The following is a 20,893-nucleotide window of genomic DNA, read 5'->3' as shown; positions in this document are numbered from 1 at the left end:
ATAACAATGAAAAACTTCTCTAACACATGTCCAGCACTCCATAAACCCATTGGCCCATTTGACTGGTGTTCAATCTTTTAGTGATCTTTTGGGGAACTTCATCTCCAGCTTTAGTTTTAGCCCAGTACAACAGTTGGCTTTGATCTCAGTGGGCATGTGGGGCTAGTATTTCCATTTGAGTGCAGGCCACGTACAGTTTTGAAGGCTCCTTAAGAGTCGAGTAGTCCTTATCTAAACCTACCTATACCCACACTGTATGTTTACCCATGGTGACTTTACAAAGCACCTAAAGTGTGCACTTCTATAGAATGGCTAGTTTTAAGATGCAGTGTGGTGGCATCTGCAGCTTAGTAAGCCTGTTCCAGATGTCCTCTTACAGTTGACTCCCAACAGTGGATCAAGTCCTGGCAGCCCTACCCTTTCACTGTGGGTGGGCTATTGGTGCAGGATGAGGCTGTAGATTGGTTGTGGATTGTCTAGCCTCCAATTGCCCCTTTGGCTTTTCATACAGTAATGTGCTGGATTATGATTAGCCTGGGTCCAGCAGCGAGATTCCATAGAACCTCTGGGCCGTGTAGGTCTGGAGTTTTCCGGCTCAAGCTGCACAGATTGTGTGATGGCAAATACATACCCTGGGCTGCACACTCTAAGGGGCCCAGGCCTTCTGAGGAGCAGGTGGAAGCAAGAGGAGGAACAAGTCATGGGCTACTGAGATCAGTGGGTGACTTGGGTTAAGGGAAATGGAGGAGCAGGGCAGCTTTGCAATGTGGGTTATGACTGATCTGTGCAGTGCACCCACAAACAAAGTGAAGAGTGTGGGAGGTGCAGCAGCAGGCAAGATCAACCAGGCACATAGATTGTATGTTGTGCGTGCACGCAGGATGGCCTTGTGGTGATCAGAGTGCAATGCAGCAAGGCCCTCCTGCAAGGACTCTGCTCCATATGTATTATCAGTATTACCCAAATTGTTCGTTTACAATTGTTCGAATGAACAATTGACCGAATTTAAAGGGTCACAATTGACCTTTTCACAATTGACCGAATATATATATATATGGGTTTTGGGGGGTTTGGCGTTGGGTGGGGGGTTGTGGGGGGTTTCCCCCCACATATATGGTACAATTGACCTTCAAAATTCGGTCAATTGTGAAAAGGTCAATTGTCATTCGAGCAGTTGTAAAACGATCAATTCTTATACAACCGTATTATCAAGTTGCACACTGTTTTGAAAGTGTTCATGTGTGACCCATGAGCCATGGGGGACCGTTCACTGTGTACAAAGCATTCTAGTTTACCATGGCCATGTGTGAGAAGTCCACCAAGTCCTAATTTTTCTTGGAGTTAAGGGACTTTCCTAAATTTCAAATGTGGAATAAAAACTACAAGTACTAAAACCCAGGGGGAAAAACAGGACTGGATGGCCTTCTCGGGCATGGCCACGAAAAACCTGAGGATCTGCATATACCTGGGCTGTACCATTAAAGAAAAGAAAATGTTAAACAGTTTAATTTTAATGTTATTGATGTGTAAATATGCACACATGCCTTTTTTTGTAAATTCCAAATTGCGCTCCCCGTCCGTGGGTTACATTGCTGCCTGCCTTTGACAGAAACCATTTGCTGGCAAACCTATTTTAATAGGTGCATTCCACATGCAAATCATGTCTGGTTGCTATGTGAACTGACTGTCGTATCCAGTGCCAGATTACATATTTGTCAGAGGCAGAACTGTTGCATCCCAAAATAATACACTTGATTGATTATGGGGGATGTGGAGGCATTGGCTGTTCTCCTGGAAACCATCTTGATTGAAGAAAGAAGTCCTCTTTGGTCCACCGGTTGAGAAACATTGATGCCCATGGTGGGTGCTGGGGGGGGCAGGCACCCTCCTGGACAGTAAAATGGTCCAGAAGTGATGTTATAGCACCCAACCCTACACACAGAAGGGACTCCACTGTAATTGTCAAAATATTTTGAAACCAAGGTGGTAAATTATGCTGTGCTACATATTGAGGTGCTGTGTGGTGGACTCTGTTGTGTGTGTGTTATTCACTATTGCTCGTGTGGATGAGGTTTAAGGTGCTTGATGGTGCATAGGAGGTAGTTTTGTTCAGGTGCAATGCTGTATTCATTTTGCCAGTTTTCTATTCGTCTTTGCGTTCTCCCCTGCTACCACGGTTGAAGATGTGCAAGGGGAAAGCTGTGTGATTCTGAACAATTTACTGCTTTCTTTTAGGTCTTCTCCTCCTCAAATGCCTATGTGGCGGTGCTGCTGGGAGTATGCATGGAAACAAAGGCTTTCCTGATGATTTGGCACAACAGAATTTAATTGTGTCGAACACCGAAGCTCCAGGAGAAGAAGTTATGGTGAGTCCTGGATATAAGCTAGTGTAATAAAATATCCTGGTGTTGCAAGGTTTGTGTATTCGATCTCTGTAAATGTATGCCGATATGGCTGTTTCCCGATAGAACTCTTGTCTCTAAAGTGTTTATGGCTGTTTTTGACCAACCATATCAGTCGCATAGAACAGACCTTTTGAGAGTGGATTCCTTGAAACATGGTTTAATATAGTAGCAAGATTTTGAAATTTCCTTTTTACAATATTCTGTATTCAATTGGTGGTAAAGATCTTAATACATATGCCACGATTCCCAGTGCTTACTTATTTTTAGGTTTGGTGGTAGGTGTGGGTAATGCATCTAGGGCTGCAAGAGATTAGCTCACTAATGTCACTGTGGGTTTATAAACATATTTTCTCAAAGCATTATTGTATTTTTAGCTCCATTTATGAACTGGAGAAGTCAATTACTTTTTTTTTTTATTTTTTATTAAAGTAATTACAAGGGTTGCCCTGTTGTAGTGGGGTCCCACATAGCTAAAGAGAACAGAGGCATTTGCGTATTCAGGATTCATACCAGGAAACGTCCTCAAAGCAAAGCTGCTGAATATCTAGTTTTTCACAGATAAAGAAGACTTTATAATTTACCACACCTTCTGGCCTCGTGCCAACTTGGACTATTCTATCATACTGGTCCAACTCTACTGACCGTGCATAAAATTAAGGTTTTTGCTCTTTAACAAAATGCAGGAAAGTTTAGTTTCTCTGTCATCACCCCCACCCCCCATAACAAGTTTATATACCATCACCGATATTTGCTGGCAATAATTACATTAGCCAATAATAAGAACATAGCTGTCAGGGTAGGAGGTAGACTATGAATATTAGGAATATCAAGTAGATTCAAACGATAACACAATATTCATCACACACACATTCTCTCCTATTAAGCTATCCACTTTTGAGTTTAAGTGGAAGCGAGATTTCAGACCTCGATGATAAAAAGCATCAAACTAAAATGGTGCTTGGAATAAATTCCCTGAACAAAAATGTTCTTGTCTGTATCATTGAACCTTGGCTGGGCCTTGCGCGCACACATGAGCCCCTAGCTTAACGTTAGACTTTACTGAGGTCACAGCAGTGATGAGAAACACAAATAGATATTGACTACACCAATGCTGCAAAGTGGATCTGGGCAATAGTTACAAAGCCTACGTTGACGTCTGGGTGCAGGGCTGGAGAAAATGGTCATGCTTCTTGACTCAAAACCCACTGCCGTGGAGGAATACTGAAGGAGTGGAAGGCAAAAATGTGTTAAATGAAGAAATATGCAACTTTTGTCCAAACTGCTACATGAAGCTTTAGTATTCAAAACAAGGTACCTAAGAAAGGAACCCACGCCAGAGACAGTCCTGAATTCTGTCAATGATTTAAAGTTAAATCGCCATATTATTATGAGGTATGTGCTTTCAAAGGAAGTCACAGAGACAACAAAACCAATGGAAAAACCTAGGAGTACATGAAAATAAATTTATTATACAGAAAAACATATTTAAGAATTTCAAGGTGCTTCTTACACAAGTTTAAAAAACATAACAAAAAATGAAAGAGAAACAAAGAGCATAACATGTGTACATTGTAATTTCATTTAGAATATTGTGCAAAAACAATTGATAAAAGGATGAAGGCCCAACAGGAAAACAGTTGTACCTGTGGGTTGGATTTTAACCAGGGTGTATAAAATAACTTACCCTGGTTAGTACAGAGTGAAATCATTCACAATCAACTTATGACATATGGTTATTTTGCCATATCATTAACTGCCAACGTGTATGAAATATCGTAGATTTGTTCCCAAAGGTGCTTCCAGAGGGGAGGGGAACACAACACAGCAAAAAACACGTTTTGGCAGGCCTAAACAGGCTAATGTGATTGAAGCCTTCCTCAGGGCAGAGTTGATGTAGTATAGAGATTAATCCCTAAAGGGGGCAGAGAAAATTAAAACATGATTGGTCAAACTAGTACTCCATAGGAAAAATTACAAAGGAGTGTTGAGGTTGTATGATACTGTTGACAAACGGACGCGAAACACTCACCCTATGAATGTATGGAGGACAGGGGAACTTACCTGCGTGGCTGCCGTCCCGGTGTGTCGGAACTCTTGTACTGCTTTATGAAAATGGACAAGGCTGATGCCAGAACTTCTACTAGTTGTGCGGAAATCCAACAGCTGTAGAAGTAAGCACATAAAGGGAGTAGATCTCAGAATGGGGAGGGGGGGGGGGGGAGTCATCAAGTTAAGTATCGAGCACAAGTGCATGCAAGCGTCAAAAGGATTCACAAGAATGGTGTGTTAGATAAAACTGCAGTGTATACACCATGTCCCCATGACTGCCTAGAGGGAGAATACAGGTACAGAAGTGAATAATATATACTGTAGAAATGAGTTAAGAACAAGGCAAAGATAGATGTGTATGAGAGGCTGGAGAGCGGCAAACTCGATGATAGGTTCCATGTGTAGAGTGGCAAGAACAAAAGAAAAAAGGGAGATGCACAACCCATACACAATTGGTGACCCGTGTGGAGCATACCGACGAAGTATACAGAGGTGTACGAGCGGGTTAACTTGCAGCACGGTATCAGTCAGTGCTGGGTGGGGAAGTCGAGGACAACACAGGTCAGTCCAGGAGAAGCTGGTGTGGCGCGGGTGCGGTGTTGCAGTACAGAAATAACTGTAAAACGAAAACAAGTGGCCCCCAAATCGAGCAGGTATAAACGTTACTTATGTGGTCCGTTTATATAGGTGGTGAGACCACCATTACAGACAATGTAGTTAGTGCCTTTAGGAACTCGAAGGTGGCCTCATGATTTCATAAAAAAATGGGGGGGGGAGGGAGAAGAACTGGTACGTGGAAAACACTATCTATCGTGGAGCCCACCGTAAATATCCCTCTGCTGGACCAGGCTGGGTATGCTTACCTTGCGCGCTGGTGCAGAAGTGCAGAGAGTTGGAAATTGAGGCGCACGGCAGAGCGCGAAAATGCTGTGTCATGCGGGAGACTCACAATGAAGGAGCCTGCACCCGGGAAGCAGCTGCAGCCGAATGACGCTGCTAAGCGTACTCGGGTGAGGGTTGTCATGGCAACCTGTCTTCAAATAGACTGAACGGGGGTGTGGTGAGAGCCAAACCGTTCTGCGGCTCCTGATGGGAGCATATCCGGTTCCAACGCGGCCAATGGCGCGGGAGGTGGGGCACGAAGTGTATCACAGTGCCGCAAGGCTATTGGTGCAAGAGGCAGAGCAGCTGCCTCGTCAAGAGCGAGCACAGAGAGGCCGTGGAAACGCAGCCCTGCAAAGACAAAGGGGGCTCCGTGTGTTTGTTTAGAAAACAACAAATGGCACCCGCATATAGTAGGAAAAAGGGATGACCAACCGCTCAAAGGGCAGGACCCTGTGGTCCCAGAGGAAGAAGGGACAAGGAAGGCCAACTAACAAGAGGGAGGGAGGAAGTGATCATCTTAGAGGTATGAATTCCTCATGAAGTCCATTGTGAAAAGAGTCCAAACGATGGATCCAACGGGCTTCCTTAGATAGGCTTGCAAGGGCATTAGTTGAGTGGACAACTATGTCAATGATCCACCAAGTAATGTCATCGACGGAGTGATGAGATTCTATAAAGTGGATAACTAGGGGGGCACTCACGTTCTTACATCGGATTCTAGATCGATGTTCACAGATCCTGATATGGGCTGGACGCATCGCCTGACCCACGTATCTGATGCCACAAGGACACTCAATCACATATACTACTTGTTTGCTCTTGCAGTTTGTGAGGTTATGGAGGGTCCATGGTCTGCAGTTAACCAGGAAGTCTTTGGTTTTCCTAGTGAATTTACAGGCTGTACAATTGCCACATGAAGCTTTAGTTGACATCTTAAGAGCCCATGATGCAGAGCTTTCAGAGCTGGTATGATAGTCGACCAGCATCAACAACACCACACCAGACAAACGAGACACTCCAGTGGTTTTGTACTAGTAATAAACTACTCCAGAAGCCAAGGCAACTGAATTAAACATATTCGAATGGAAAGAACACCGTTTAGTAATCTACCAGGATTGCTCCACTGAGAGTAAAAAAAATAAAAACATGTTGATGCGAGAAGATTATCAAGGGAAATGGGCATTAAAGCCCCCCTTTGACTCCTCCAACCCTTAGACTTTGTCTTCAAAGGCACATCCATCTTCAGCTCTCCAAGCATAGTCCTAGCAGCTCTTTGAGAAATGTAATATAAAAAAAAGTCTGATCTTCAGGAACAGCCAAATGTATAAAGTAGGTGATAGAGCTAGATTGTGTTAGAGTTCGGAGGAACAGATTGACCTTGTAAAATAGCTGGTGTGAAGTCTTCATGTAGTTGCGTTTATTGAATGGGTAGAGTAGTGTGGGCCAATTTGGGGCAGAGGAGGGCTACGTTAGGGTGACCCTAGCCATGACTTGGTATTCAGAAAAATCAGTGTCTTTATTTTATGCTTCTGATGTACTGATTTGAACACAACGTAAACACATGTTGGACAAGGGAGAGATGCTTTGGTCGAAGACTGTCTCCTAGGGCCACGAGACAATACCCCCTTGCACCAGAAGTCAGAGAATTTCATCTTTACATTTACAAAACTCCACAAAAATAAACATAACTTATTGGAGTGCCCCTCTACGTATCACTAAGTTACGTTTCCCAGAGATGCTGGGAATGCCAGCGAGAGAAGACTTTGCTGTCTTGCACAGGTCACTAGAAAAAACAGTTATTAGAGTGGAAAGATTAAAACTGTGACTCTTTAACTTAAGATTGTCACTATGCATGACTGAGTGACATTCGAGGTACTGAGCAAAGGAATGTGGAGGAGGGTGGGGGATACACCGGGGTGGAGCTCTTTTGTGAGGTAATAATGCATACTGTTAGTAAGGGGGAGAGTGGGAAGGACTTGGAGCAGGAAATAATTTTGATGATATGATTAGCCTGTGCAGGAGGGTAGGTAGTACTCTGGGTCTTTACTTTTAATTGTGCTGCAGTACTCTGCCTGCACTGAGAGTTGGGTTCCACAGTATGGAAAACAATGATAAGTCTACAAGCATGTACCCACTCACCAGAATGCTGCAGTAGATAAACATATTTATTTTATTTTTGCATTTATAGCAGCGCACACAACCCTCGGGCATCGGGGCGTTAGTTACAGTTAGTGCAAAGTAACATCTTCAAAGTGCAAATGTTGTCTCATGGTACACAAACTGAGTCAACGGCTCAATCAAGTGGAGGAATTTTTTTAAACTGGTTGAAAGAGATTACAACTGACATTGTCGCTTTTGCATAGTACCCCTTTGGGCTGGCTGAGTTCCATATCCCCTTCTAAACCAAATCCAGAGGCTTGTCAATACTGCTTCACAAGTGCCTAGTAGCGCTAAAGGACAACGAGAGTAGATTCCTTGTAGTATTTGCACTGATCACCAAAATGGAGAGACACTCTGGTGAATGTCTACCTTCCTATCTATAATTCGCATTGTCTGTCAGAGTTGTTGAAGAAACTCTCTCAAATCTACATGGACAAAGTCCTACTAGGAGGTGAATTTAATATAAACTATTTCTGTCCCGTTTCTAAAATTCAAAACCTCGCCATGTCATTAATTTACAATTGTATTTAAATGTTTTCAATTTCTTTAGCTGTTTTGCAAAGGTTCCGGTACCTTAGTATTAAAAACCTCCATATGTGTGATGACCTGCTGATACAGCTGAATGTTGCAATGTGCAACACGAGTCCAGGCCACTGTGGTTGCCTAATGTGCCAGTCCTATGGACTGAAGGAAATGATAGATGGGTAAAGACATGGTCACATTCCTGACAACCAAAAGAAATGGCATGGGCGACTAGCAGCTAATTTGACGGGCAATTAAGGCGTTGCTATGAAACCGCTTAAGTTTGGCAGCAAGCATAGAGCCAGACGCTTGCAACAAATTGAGAATAAGCTGAAGAGCCTAGAGAAGCAATATAGGCAGAAAGGGAGCAATACGGTTATGAAAATTAGGATAATCGGGAAAGAATTGCCCCCTGTTGGGTGACTGGCCATAGTAGACAGTTTTGGACACACATTATGGCAGAAAAAAAAATCTTGGTTCAGAACTCCCAGATAACAAGTTTTAAATTTGCTCTCTGCAATGGCCCTGAGGTACTGCAAAAAACTGTGGACAAATTAGTCTTGGTGGGGAGGTGGCTGATGCTTGGAAGTGCAGGCAGAGAATTGGTTGGAAAAGATAGGAAAATGTTCAGTTCTATGTAGTTTTAATGAAGTAAATTACTCTGTGGGAATTTACTTAGCCAGAATTATCATTTTTGTTTAAAGAAAACATTGGGTGGTGCCTGCCTATACCCTCTAACCTTTACACAAAATATACATTTACTTCCTCATGAAGTAATTCAGTATGAAACAAATAGTAATTTACTTTGTTAAACTCACAGTATGCAAAATGTCCTCTGAACAACAAATGATTTTGTTTGATGCCATCTCAGTTGCGAAATGATCAACACCAGTCCACAGAAAACTACCTGATCTCTATAAATGGCTGGCCTTTAAAGTAATGGAAGCTGAAGGCTTTGCTCAAGTTAAGTAGACCTGTGTAGTGCAAACAAGGAATTGAGTGTACGAAATGGCAGATTAGTTGGTCTGACCCCAAGTTCTACATGAACCCTGTACCTTGGGCAACATTAAAAGTCCATCCCAACATCGTATACACAAATCTTACATTAAATATGTTGGCAAGTGAAATGCATTTTAGTGGACTCCTTATCGGTCAGCCGACCAGTGCACAACAACTGAATATAGTTGTGCAAGATTTCTCACCTAATTTGTCTGATTTCATCCCATTAGTAAAAAAGTAATTGGAGTCAAAAGTTGACTGCTAATTTCATATGGGAATGTTTTATCACCGGGAAACCTACTCTTTTATAAATTTGTTAGGCATAAAAATCATATATATAAATATATACCTAATCTCCTTCACCTGTGAAACCCCAGCACTTTTTGCTGGATTTGTGGATTTGTTTATCTATGTTCCTGGGTGAGTGGGATCCTTTTTCCCTGCTCAACTATTCTTTTACTCTGGTTATGGCAGTAATTCTTGTGTCTCTGCATGCTTTATCCTGGAGTCATGCTTTTCTCCAACTTTATAGACAGTTTCTGTGCTGTGTTGCCTGCAGTGTTGCTGGGGTGCCTCTTGGGCTCCCCTTTTTATTTTATTCTCCTTGTAAGAACACTTGTTCCCATGGGCAGGGGGATACTTTTTATCCTTTGTACTTTTTATATTGTGAGATCAGAACACACCACCGTATGTGGAGTGCTGAGGGGTTACACTGTATCCCACATTCTCACTGCTCCTGTAACATTTCGGGTTACAGTGACAAGCATATATGAATGGCTGGTGGCAGTGGACGTGTTCCTTTGTGTTTCCTTGTGACCTTTGTGTAATTTTTACTCCCAGGCTGTGCTCTTAACTGCCATAATACGCAGAAGGGCCACCATTGAAGCAAAATGGTGACTGTCGTATTTCTTGGCTGCTTGTCTTTTCTTGGTCCTTCTGCCTTGCAGGGTTAGGGAGGTTCTTCTCATACTTTTGTCTTCGGCGGGATTCCTTTGAGAAACCTGCCAAGGCGCCAGTGTGTCTGTGAAGACAGGAAGGTGGGGGGACCCAAAACTCTGCTGGTCTTTGTTGTCTATCATGCCTGCTTGGAAACCGTTCCAACTGGGAGGCTGGTTGTCCTGAAAGGACAGCCACCCACCGTTAGAATGTGAAATGAATGCTCGGTTCCTAGATAAGTGGCTGGATTCCTGGTGCACAGACAGTCGACCACTGGAACGTGATCCAAAGAGGAAGAGGAAGAAGAGAAGACGCCTGCAGCTACTTTAGCGGCCTGCTGAGTGACCGCTGCTGTGCTGACCCTTTCTTCCATGCGAAAGAGGAGCTCTAAAGACGACTCCTTCCTTTGGGCCGGTGGGCATAATCACTGCATTTTTAGCCATCTCACGACGACCTGTGACCTTCCTGGGCTGCAAACTGCCAATACACTGGGGCAGATAGCCATCATGTGCGGTGCATCATCTTTAGAAGATTGAATCCTCTCGAAACAGGAGTGGGATTTCAGGACCTCTAGAGGCAAGATTCTATTGCAGAGGCAGGATTTCACCCATTGAAGTCCCCTCAGCAGAGTGCTGGACCTAGAAAGGGGGGCAAATCGACCGGGCAGTTACTGTTCTTCATCTGGTGTCTTGAAAAGGGCATCAAAATCACAGAGCTGAGAGAAGCCATGAAGAATCCTTTGCTGGGAGCCTTGCCACTAGACTGCTGCTGCACAATCCCTTCCAGTGTCCTTTCTTTCGTCAGAAGACCAAGAATTTCGTGACTGGGTCCTGTAGTGGCTGCATCGTGAGGGCTTCCGGCTGCATCATCATCTTCACTGCTGAGGTACTGTGAGACTTGAGCGGCAGAACAACTCTGGGTAAGTATCTCCTTTTGTTGCTGGGGTGGTGATTTGCATGTTTGGTTATTCATCCAAAAACATTTGACCCGGCCTAACACAGGTGCGCATTCTACCCACAAAAGCTTAGTACTTACTTGTTACAGAAGAATCCTCTGGAACTATGACTTCAACAGCTTGTGCCTCATCCTGTTCTTCCTACAACAGGCCACTGATGTCCAGTGTCCCATTCTGACTCTGGGACAATCTCATACCTAGATAGTGAAGGACTGCTAAAGCTTAAGGCCTCTCTAAAGAAAGTATTACATGTGTTGAAAAGTGCTTACCTGCTTATCTTGGTCTTGTAACTTCATTCAATTCCTGAACCAGAATATTCTACAACGTTTACTACAAAGTGGTTTTTGCTTACTTTGAATTACATACTGCCATTGTGTACGTCTTTTACACTGTGGTTTACTTACCAGCAGGGTTCCATTGGTTTTCTGTAGTGTGTGCAAATTGTGATAGTACTTTACATTCTGAAGAATTATCTTTCCTTGTGTGTGTGTATATAGAGTAAACCATAGGTTTTTATATAACTCCCAGAGTTTGTAAGTGTTTCTTTGGACCATATGTATGCTACAAGTTGTTTGTACCGTCCTACAACCCACTCGCCCTCCTAAAAGGAGCCTGGCTACCCTTACCTTGAGTGGTACAGGCCTATACTAGAAGTTGGAGTTCTGTATTGCCAAGTAGAGAGAGTTCTATACAGCCCTAGATATATGGACTTCCTAACACATTTTTACAGAATGCAGCAATCCCTGCTGTACTGGAATTTGCATTGAAGGGCTTCTCCCTATAATTTACAAGTCCAAGCCATTTTTATTATTTAAGTACGCCACAATAGGTAAAGGGTCTTGCATGCATGCACACACACCTGTTTTTGAGGAACTCGTTATTTACGAGACATTTGAGCACTGAAATGTACACTGCTTTAAACTACCTCTAAACTTTAGTAATTGACAGGCAAAACGCTATATCTCTATAAATAATTAATTACAAATTTGGACACGCATTGAAATAGAATCTGCATGCAAAGAATCAAGAGTGTACGAGCCTCACTTTGTTTTTGTAGAAAACCCAGTGAGTTCTTGTCCTGCTAAACTTAATCATGCAGATGTTCCAAAACCATTAGCCCTGTGAAGGGAAATCAACATTCACCGTGAATTCCAGGCAGAAACATGTAGCATTTTAAATATCATGGGTGGCTTGGATCTTGTTGCCTTACTAGTATTTTCAAACTCGGAGGAACATGGTTCAATGTATGATGTATTGCAGACCCAAAATGTTTAGCTTGAACCATTACTCCAATAACAAACTAAGAGCAAAGTGGTGCATGGGGTGTGGCATGTTCCCATTTTTAAAGCCTGGGGTAAAATGACATGAAGGACCCTCACATAATCTGTAGATGTGTGGGTGTTGGGGAGTTTTACAAAAGTCCAACAGGTAAGACTTTAGAAGACTCACACTTGGGCTCCAACTCTTAGTATAGGCCTGAACCACACACGTTTTGTTGGTAGCAGTGGCTGAACAGCCAGGCTTATCTTAGGGAGAAAGTACTGTAGGTGGTACAAAGAACATAGTATACACATAGCCCAAAGAAACACTGGCGCACTAAAAGCAATATAATAATAATGGTTTATTTTCTATATACACTAAGGTAAAGCCTAAGTACTATAACGCACAATAAGTAACTTTAGAAGAATCAATGCATCATCCACAGTAAGTAAATCACTTTATAATACTTTTAGAATGGCAGCATGCAATTCAAAGGGAAGTATATCTTTTGTAATAACTTTTCAGAATATCAGTTTCAGGTCAAATGAGTGAAACAAAAACCAACAGAAGGTAAACAAATACTTTGCAATTATTTCACAGAGGTCTACCACTTTAGAAGCCCATCCTTATCTAGTTAGGAGTGTCTCAGTCATATTGGAGGGAGAAATAGGTAATGCAAAGCTGTAGAAAGTTCAAATGTTCCAGAGGAAGTGTAGCAAGTAAGTAACAATCTTTGTTGGCAAAAAGGGTCAGAGACTTTGCAGAAGTCTCCCTCTAAGTTTGCAGGCATTGAAACTGGTCAAATGTGTATGGGCAAACACATGAATTAGTACTCCAGCAATGCCGTTCTACCAAGAGTCTCACAGTACCTTAGGAGTGAAGAAGATGTCGCAGCATGATGCCCCCATGATGCAGCAGCAGACCCTGTCACTGAATTCTTGGGGAAGGGACACTGGAATAGGATTCCGCAGCAGCAGTCAAGTGAAGAGACTTCCAGCAAAGCATTCTTAAGAGTTCTGCAATTGTGGCACCTTTTGGGAAGCACCATTGAAGAACTATTAGCACCCGGTCAATTTGTCATGCTTTCTCAGTGCAGCACTTGGCTGAGGGGACTTCAAGGAGTGGAATATTGCCTCTGGAGGTCCATAAGGAGTCGTCCAAATTTCTGGAGCATTCGATCTTCGGATGATGATGCACTGCACAGTGGCCACAGGTCGCAGGGTATTGGAGGTTTGCAGCTTGTGAAGGTCACAGCTCGTTGTGAGATGGCTCAAAATGCATGTCGTCTCAAGACTGATTGGTCCCACTAGTCTAAAGGGATTGTCATCCTAGCTCTACTGATGCTTGGAAGAAGGAGAGCTAGCAGCAGTGATTACAGAGAAGGCATCTCCAGTCATCTGGAAGTGACTGTGGACGTCTTATCCTCTTCTTCCTCATCGATACTTCGGTTCCAGTGGTCGGCTTGTTTTCAGCTCAGGATGTATTCCTTTTATGCAGGAACCCAGCCAATCGGCACCCATGCACCATTCACACTCTGGGTGGTGGCTATCCATTCAGGACATCTAGCTCCCCAGCTGGAACTAGTTCCAGGCAGGCATACCAGAAGACAGAGAACATTGGCGTTTTGGAGTTCTCCCAAGTTTCCTGTCCTCGGACACACTGGAGCCTTGGCAGGCATCACAAAGGATTCCCGCCCAAGACAAAAGTCAAACCAGGACCCCTCACCCGCCCCCACCCAGCAGGGCAGAAAGACCAAGAAGGGACAAGCAAACCAGAAACGGTGAAAAAAGAATACAGTCACCATGTTGGATCAATGGTGACCCTTCTGTGCACTACCATGGCTGGGAGTACAGCCTGGAAGTAAAGAATTGCACACAAGTAGGTAGAATAAATCCACTGCCACCAGCCATTCAGGTAACACTGTCACTGTAACCAACATGTTAGGAACAGTGAGAAAGAGGATACTATGTAGCCTCTCAGCACTCAACATAAGTTGAGGTGTGCTGATCTCACAGTAGGAAAAGATGGGAGGGATGCAAATATCCCCCTATAACAGAAAAACACAAAGGTAGGCCAAAGGGCTCCTTGCAATCCTTCACATAGAGTGTTGTGTGATGCAATAGTCAAGAGAGATGCTATACAACATGGAGGAAAGAAGTCCAAGAAAAATGCATAAAAAGTTTTCCAAAAGATAGGGTGAATGAATGAATGAATGAATGAATGAATGAATGAATGAGTGTGGAAAAAGGTTCCCACTTACTCAGGGGGAACAGAGCAAAAATCCATTAGTCCAGCCAAAAGTGTGCGGGGTCTCGCATGTGGAGAAGATTATACATGAAAATCTACCCTAACAGTGGGATTACACATTGCATAGTTGCAAAGGAAGAGTGTGTCAATTTATGAAGTTATGTTTAAACTTTTCCCAGACAGTATAATGAATATTGGTTAGTTCTGCAGGAGTGCACCTAATAAATGCCTTGCTTTACTTGTAACACTTAGCGCTGTTTGAAGCGAATGGACCAGCTTTGTTTTTCTGTGGTTTTTAAAGGCTACCTTGAACATAAGAAACCCATTTGAGCGATTTAGCCCCAGACTCGCCGAAGTTATTCCCAGCAATGTTTGGGAATCGGGGTCCCAGAGTTCAGTGAAATGGCTAATCCTTGTAGTTCTGACAGACTTTGGAACTCCATTCACAATCGTCTTCACAATAAACTTGTCAAACATCTGAAACAGTCGAAATATCAATGTTCTTCAATGTATTGACAAGTCATACACTGGTGGGAGTGAGTGAATGACAATGGTGCGTGTTCATGGGTAAGACCACCTCTTTCATGCTCTAGCGATGCTTTTCTTGATATTAGATGTGTTTGTTCAATGTCTACTTTCTGAAGGCACGTGTTGCTATCTCCTACACGTACATGGTATTTGCTTATTTTTGTGTATGTTGGAAAACCAATTTCTCCAGTTTTATTAGTGCTCAAATACAGTGCATGTCAAATGTGTGGACAATGTTCAGGGTAACGATGTTTCAGTGCTGATTACATGAATATAAGCCTTTTTATTTTTTAGGATGCTAATTTCAAAGTACCCATCCATATTTCAAATGCCAATCTCACTGGGCAAGCGCCACCGGTTTCTGGTACATATGGCCAGGGCACAAAATCTGGAGGACAGCAAGTAATGGAGTCCTTTGGAAGTGGGCATCAGGGCATGGACACCCTTCGAGGAGGAGGGCATCAGGGCATGGACACCCTTCGAGGAGGCCATCAGACTATGGAAACCTATCGAACAGGACAGCAGACAATGGGCTCGGTCCGAGGAGGACAGTATTTGTTAGACTCAGGAAAATATTCCTACTCTGAATGGCAGAATTTTATGCAAGGTCATCTTGGAGAAGTAAGTGCCACCACCTTTTCTATCTCCATCAAAAATAGACAATTTCATCACATGTTTGAATCTTCCTTAACACGGAACCTCTCAAATATTCAGTACCAAAGAGCTACCTACAAAAGGCTTTGTATGATGTAAATCACTCTAGCGCTTGCCTCTGTGATCTTTTCTACCCTTTCTACAGTCTAACATTTTGTTCGGCAAGTTGCATGTCACCTTAGAATCTGAATGTTTGGTAACGTTACATGTTAATTGTCGGTGTATGCGCAAATACCATTTGGTAGTCATTGAGCAAGTATAGTTTGTGAGAAGTACCCACGTTCATGCTCCTAAAGAGTTGGTGTAATGTATTCTATGGGCCCAAACAATGTTTTATTCATTGGTGCAGTTTCACAAGCCAGACCTTATCTCGAGGAAATGCTGTGCACTGCGTGTGATTCAGAGAGCCTAGTCCCCAGTCAAAGGAATTTTATACATCTTGTGCTTATCGAAGGTCCATCTTGAAGGACTAACACAAGAACACTTCCTGAGTGTCTCCAAATGAAGACTATTTGGCCAAATTCAGTTATGGACGGGATTGGGATTTTAAGATCCCATAGCGACCAGGGCCAGAGGAGGACACGTAGTTGCACATGAGAATGCTGGACCTGAAGGCTTTTTCTGGGCCTTGAAGTTCTTTGTATTGCAGGACTATCCATAGTTTGACATTAAAACCATGAATGATTACTATACATCTCCCTGATGGCTGGCTGTGAAGTTTTGGGAATTGGCCCACATGCACAATTTATCTGGTCACCATTGACCTTGTGCTGATGAATACTATGAAAGGGCTGGAAATACAGATACTCCATTATGCCCTTTAATGAGCAATAAAAATTAGGTTCTACCAATAGGTCATGCCTTTGTGTCTCCCTCCCGTGATACTTGGACTAGGAGTGTAAGGAAAGGCCCTTGATGAGCCAGAAGCGAGTATGCAATCTCCATGCTGCTCCAGCATCAACCATGACATTTGATGCCTGAAGAATCTAACCTCTCAATACTGCGGTTACCCAGCAGCCCCAGGAGGAGTACGGCTGGGAGTAATTGCTTGATGTTCAGAATTAATATTTAGCATCAAGGTGCAGCACACATACCTCTACCTCTCAATCTGGGGGGACTCGAGTGCAACTGCTTCTTCGAGATACTGCATGACTATGCAATTCACAAACACTGGCCATGATGTGCTATGATGAAGTAAGACTAGGTATGAAGGGTGGTGAACATTTTAGCTCATCCCCCAGCTCCTCCCTTTTTTTAATTGGTTTTTGACATAGAGCACTGACCGACTTGGCAGAAATTGACTTGCATTTAATTGGCAACTCGTCTGAGCAGTCACTGGACTGATCAAATGATATTGCCAATCCAGAAAACACCTTTCACATGTTTTTAAAGCACATATATTCGTCACAAGAGAACCCTTTCATATGCTTATTCTGAAATGATTGGCCATACAAATGGACTGTCCTCTCGTAGCGTGTCCTGCACCACCCTGCCCAAATGCTGACCAGTGATAATTTAGGTAGTGGGGCCTAAGTTGAACTTTAAGGGCTTGTGCAGGCATGGGTTGGGATTATAAAGTACCAAGAGTAATCAAAGTGGCACAGTGAAGTGCAAATACTACGATTTGTCTTCCTGTTACCTGAACACCCAAGCAAATCGTCCACATAACTGCACCTCTGGCGTGCGAGCAGTGGAATGTAATTGACCATCTTGCCTGCCATCAGCCTCATTTATGCAGAAAGAACAAATCAAAATACCAACTGAAGTACTTGTCATTGATGTTTCACTGAATGCATATGTATTCCAGGCCTATGAAAGGATAGCTATTCAACATCTCTGCATGATATAAAATACTTTATGGTACTAATATTTTAAAGCGCTCTAAACTAGTAAGCACTTTTAGGAACAGACGTCCATGTTCACAATTGTACATGCCTAGTTGCATAATTATGCTAATTATTAATACGTATACGTCTTTCTTCTTTGAGCAGAAGTTGCACCTTTGCAGACAGGATGAAGAACATCAACGTGCCGAGGATTACGTGCTGCCATACAACTATGAAGGAAAAGGATCCATGGCCGGCTCTGTAGGCTGCTGTAGCGACATCCAAGCGGAAGACGAACGGTTTGAGTTTTCCAAAACCCTCGAACCAAAATTCAGAACATTGGCAGATATTTGCACAAAGAAATAAATGTACCTCCAGGATCATTTAAAATGTGACTTTATCCTACGCATACCTTATTACGGGTCAGCTATCGGATGTTTAGAACACTGTTGAGCAGTGACCTGAGGACATTAAGATGTCCAAGACTTTGTTTCAGCACCTTTAAGTCACAAATCGGAGTTCCCTACTTCACTACCATAGTATACATTGTTAGCGATTGATAACTGGGGGGGAAGGGTTTACTGATGCTACTTATTTTTGGAGTCCATCCGTTGACTGGAAATCGGGGTTTGATTCTAAAGACTATAGCAGTGCCAAGGGGCGGTGGACGAGCAATGAGTCATTGCTCTTCCTTGGTAAAGCTACCATTGCTACTGAGTGTACTTGCAACCTATAGTATTAGAATTACGTAAGCCAAGTCTGCTTAAAGTTTTAATTGGAGCAGCACATCAAAATGTGTTTCCCCTTTTGGAGACCTTGTACGTTTTTACAGTAAAATCTCTTGCACTGAATAGGGTTGCTTAATGCAAAGTTGATATTTTTACCTGGATTCGATGGAAAAAAGGTTATTGCCATCTTTTCTCTAAAGATACATTTTTTTTTCCTCTATTCATATTGCAATTTACATTCTTTGTACCTTTTGCATATGGTTGCTTTGAACTTTGAAATGTGGCACTGCATTTTATAACTCGAGGAGGAAGGAACAGCAAACAAGACTTTTATGTGGGACACTGTCCATGGTTTAAATTAAGTTTTTTGTAAAATGTGTGTGCTATATATCAAATTACAAGGCCGGTTTCTGGCTGCATTGCTAAAGGGAATGCTTGCATATTTTCTCCTTACATTTTGTAATAAAAAAATGGTACTGGGTTTTTTAATGAATTCAACGTGTTTTCCTTTGCTGATCATAGCAGCACAACCTTGATGTTGCACATTTGCACGTTTAACATTATGTAACTTGTCACAGGGCACAACACGTGCATTCTCCATTTGTCACTGGCTACTGATAATTGCCTCTTGGTGAGTAAGAAGTCTACTCTATCTGTGTAGAATTAAGGTGGCCAGTGACATTTTAGGACTGGCAAGTAACTTGCCACTTTAAATTTGTACATCTCACTTGGCATCAATTTATTCTAAAAATAAGTATCCTGCCCAAACCATGAAATATAAAAGGAGCCATGTGGTTCACGTAACTGAAAGACTCCTAGGGAAACCATGTATTTATTAAACGGAATCGTGCTTGGGCTCAAACCCTAGTACTATGTTTTGGTGACGTGTCCCCTCTTGAAATCGATGACGCACATGAATGTTTCGTATGTAGGCACTTGCCGATCTGAATTTAATTCAGAGTTGGACACTGAATACGTATACACTGTTATGAGTGCAGTAGGTGCTATGGTGTTGCAATACCATACATAGTAAAAATGTTTCTACCTTTTAATTGACTTCTGTTATTGGGACCGAATATTTGCCTTAGAGTATGGCATTAACGAAGTTTTTATTTTTTTTGTACAGTAAATGTAAATTTTGTATGCCATGTTTTTGTACAGAATTTCTTAAAAATGTGCACTGTATATATTTTTAATTGGTTTATTTAGGTAGTTCTTTTTGAAAGCCTGTTGCACTTCTCTTCAAGCGTACCATTTTACATCGGAATATAAGAACATGAGCGGCATCTATGTAAAATCTGTTGGTGCACAATTCATGTTGGAGTACTTGTCCGTACATACATGCTAGTTAAACACATTTTAGCTTAGGTAGCCTAGCTAGCACTATTAATGCGGTTTACTTTAATGTGCAAAATATTGGTTCTCATGCAAACTGTACTAAGGCTCCGTGTGTAAGCTAAGATTTCTTAAATTCATTAAAACATCCGTATCATGCTTTCCTGACTCCAGTTATTGTCCTATTCATACTGTACCTTCTTGCTTTTGTCATGCACTGAATGTGTTCCCCTTTGGAAGCCGCCTCTCTTCTCCCTTCATACTTTTAGTTTTCATTTGTGACTATTTTTCCTCTTCATTAGACCGTGTGATCTTACCTTCTTAGCAAGATACCTTATGCATTTGTGTCTCTGGTGCAGAGTATACCTATTAAATTGCATTTGAAGGAGTTGAGACCAGTTGGCAGGTCTATTGCCAAATAATTGGTTTAAATGTGGCTCCTGTGGCCTACTTTTTTAAGCATGGACCTACCTTTGAAATGCAGAGGAATGTGCAACAGTGGGCTGACAGGAATACAATAAGGGGGCACAAGTTACAGAAGGGCTGTTGTATGCAATTCAGCAACACGATCAGTAATGAAGGGGTGAGGAGTTCTTGTCAGGCAGGTGGGATCGGGATTGTCTACAGTGCATGTAGGTGAACCTTAAAGAGGGTCTTGCGCTCCATTCTGAATATCATCAGGGTGGGCGAGAGTTTAATGTTTATGGATATGAGGTTCCAGAGACTGGTGATGTAGATTAGGGCTGATAAAATGTATGCCTCAAGAAACCTATGAGACATGTACCTGGTCACTCTACTCGAGAAGAAATCTCTTCAAAAATATTCAGTGCTGATCAAATAAATGTTACTTCATTTAAATCAAAATCTCAAAGAGCAACAAAGAAAAACACAATTCATAAGTATCTTTTAAAGACAATTTGTATTCATAATTCATACAATGTACTTAATAACCTGAATTATAGAATTCATTATACAAGTTTATAGAACTTTTCACATCAAAATCTTCACCAAATCAGAAGGCAAACAAGTTCTTAACAAAAAAACAGTATCATCCACAGATAATTCAGATAAATTCTCTAAATTTCTCGTTTTCTATACAGATTTGAGGAAAAGGGGTTTTATTTTCCTGCCACAATCACAATCACTAGATGTTCCTCCACTACGCGTTTCGGGGTTATCTTGACCCCTTCTTCAGGTGCTGATGTGATTCGATTCTCTGTGTCCTACAATACATTTCACAAAAAACACAAGTTTGTCCTAAGTTTATCTCAATAGCAAAGCGAACACAACTATATCTAGAATTAATTTTGGGACACTTTACATATGCATTTTACTGACCTTGGAAGTATCCATGGTCCATAAAGTCATCTTGGACTCTCGTATCATTTCTAATTCTTGCCACTG

General features: G+C 42.3%; 1 protein-coding gene across 1 annotated transcript in view; it reads left to right on the top strand.

Annotated features, from left to right (window-relative positions):
* Positions 1-19,648, top strand: part of DSC2 (desmocollin 2) — a 106,699-nt gene extending 87,051 nt beyond the window's left edge. Inside the window, exons 14-16 of the mRNA XM_069620957.1 lie at positions 2,236-2,366; positions 15,241-15,567; positions 17,592-19,648. Of these exons, the coding sequence (XP_069477058.1) occupies positions 2,236-2,366; positions 15,241-15,567; positions 17,592-17,792 (659 nt within the window). The 3' untranslated portion in view covers positions 17,793-19,648. The remainder of the gene's footprint in view (positions 1-2,235; positions 2,367-15,240; positions 15,568-17,591) is intronic.
* Positions 19,649-20,893: the final 1,245 nt, after the last annotated feature.

The sequence above is a fragment of the Ambystoma mexicanum genome, chromosome 5q, assembly GCF_040938575.1.
Source record: "Ambystoma mexicanum isolate Mex_15411 chromosome 5q, UKY_AmexF1_1, whole genome shotgun sequence".
Classification (NCBI taxonomy): Eukaryota; Metazoa; Chordata; class Amphibia; order Caudata; family Ambystomatidae; genus Ambystoma; species Ambystoma mexicanum.
This window is presented reverse-complemented; position numbering and strand designations above follow the sequence as displayed.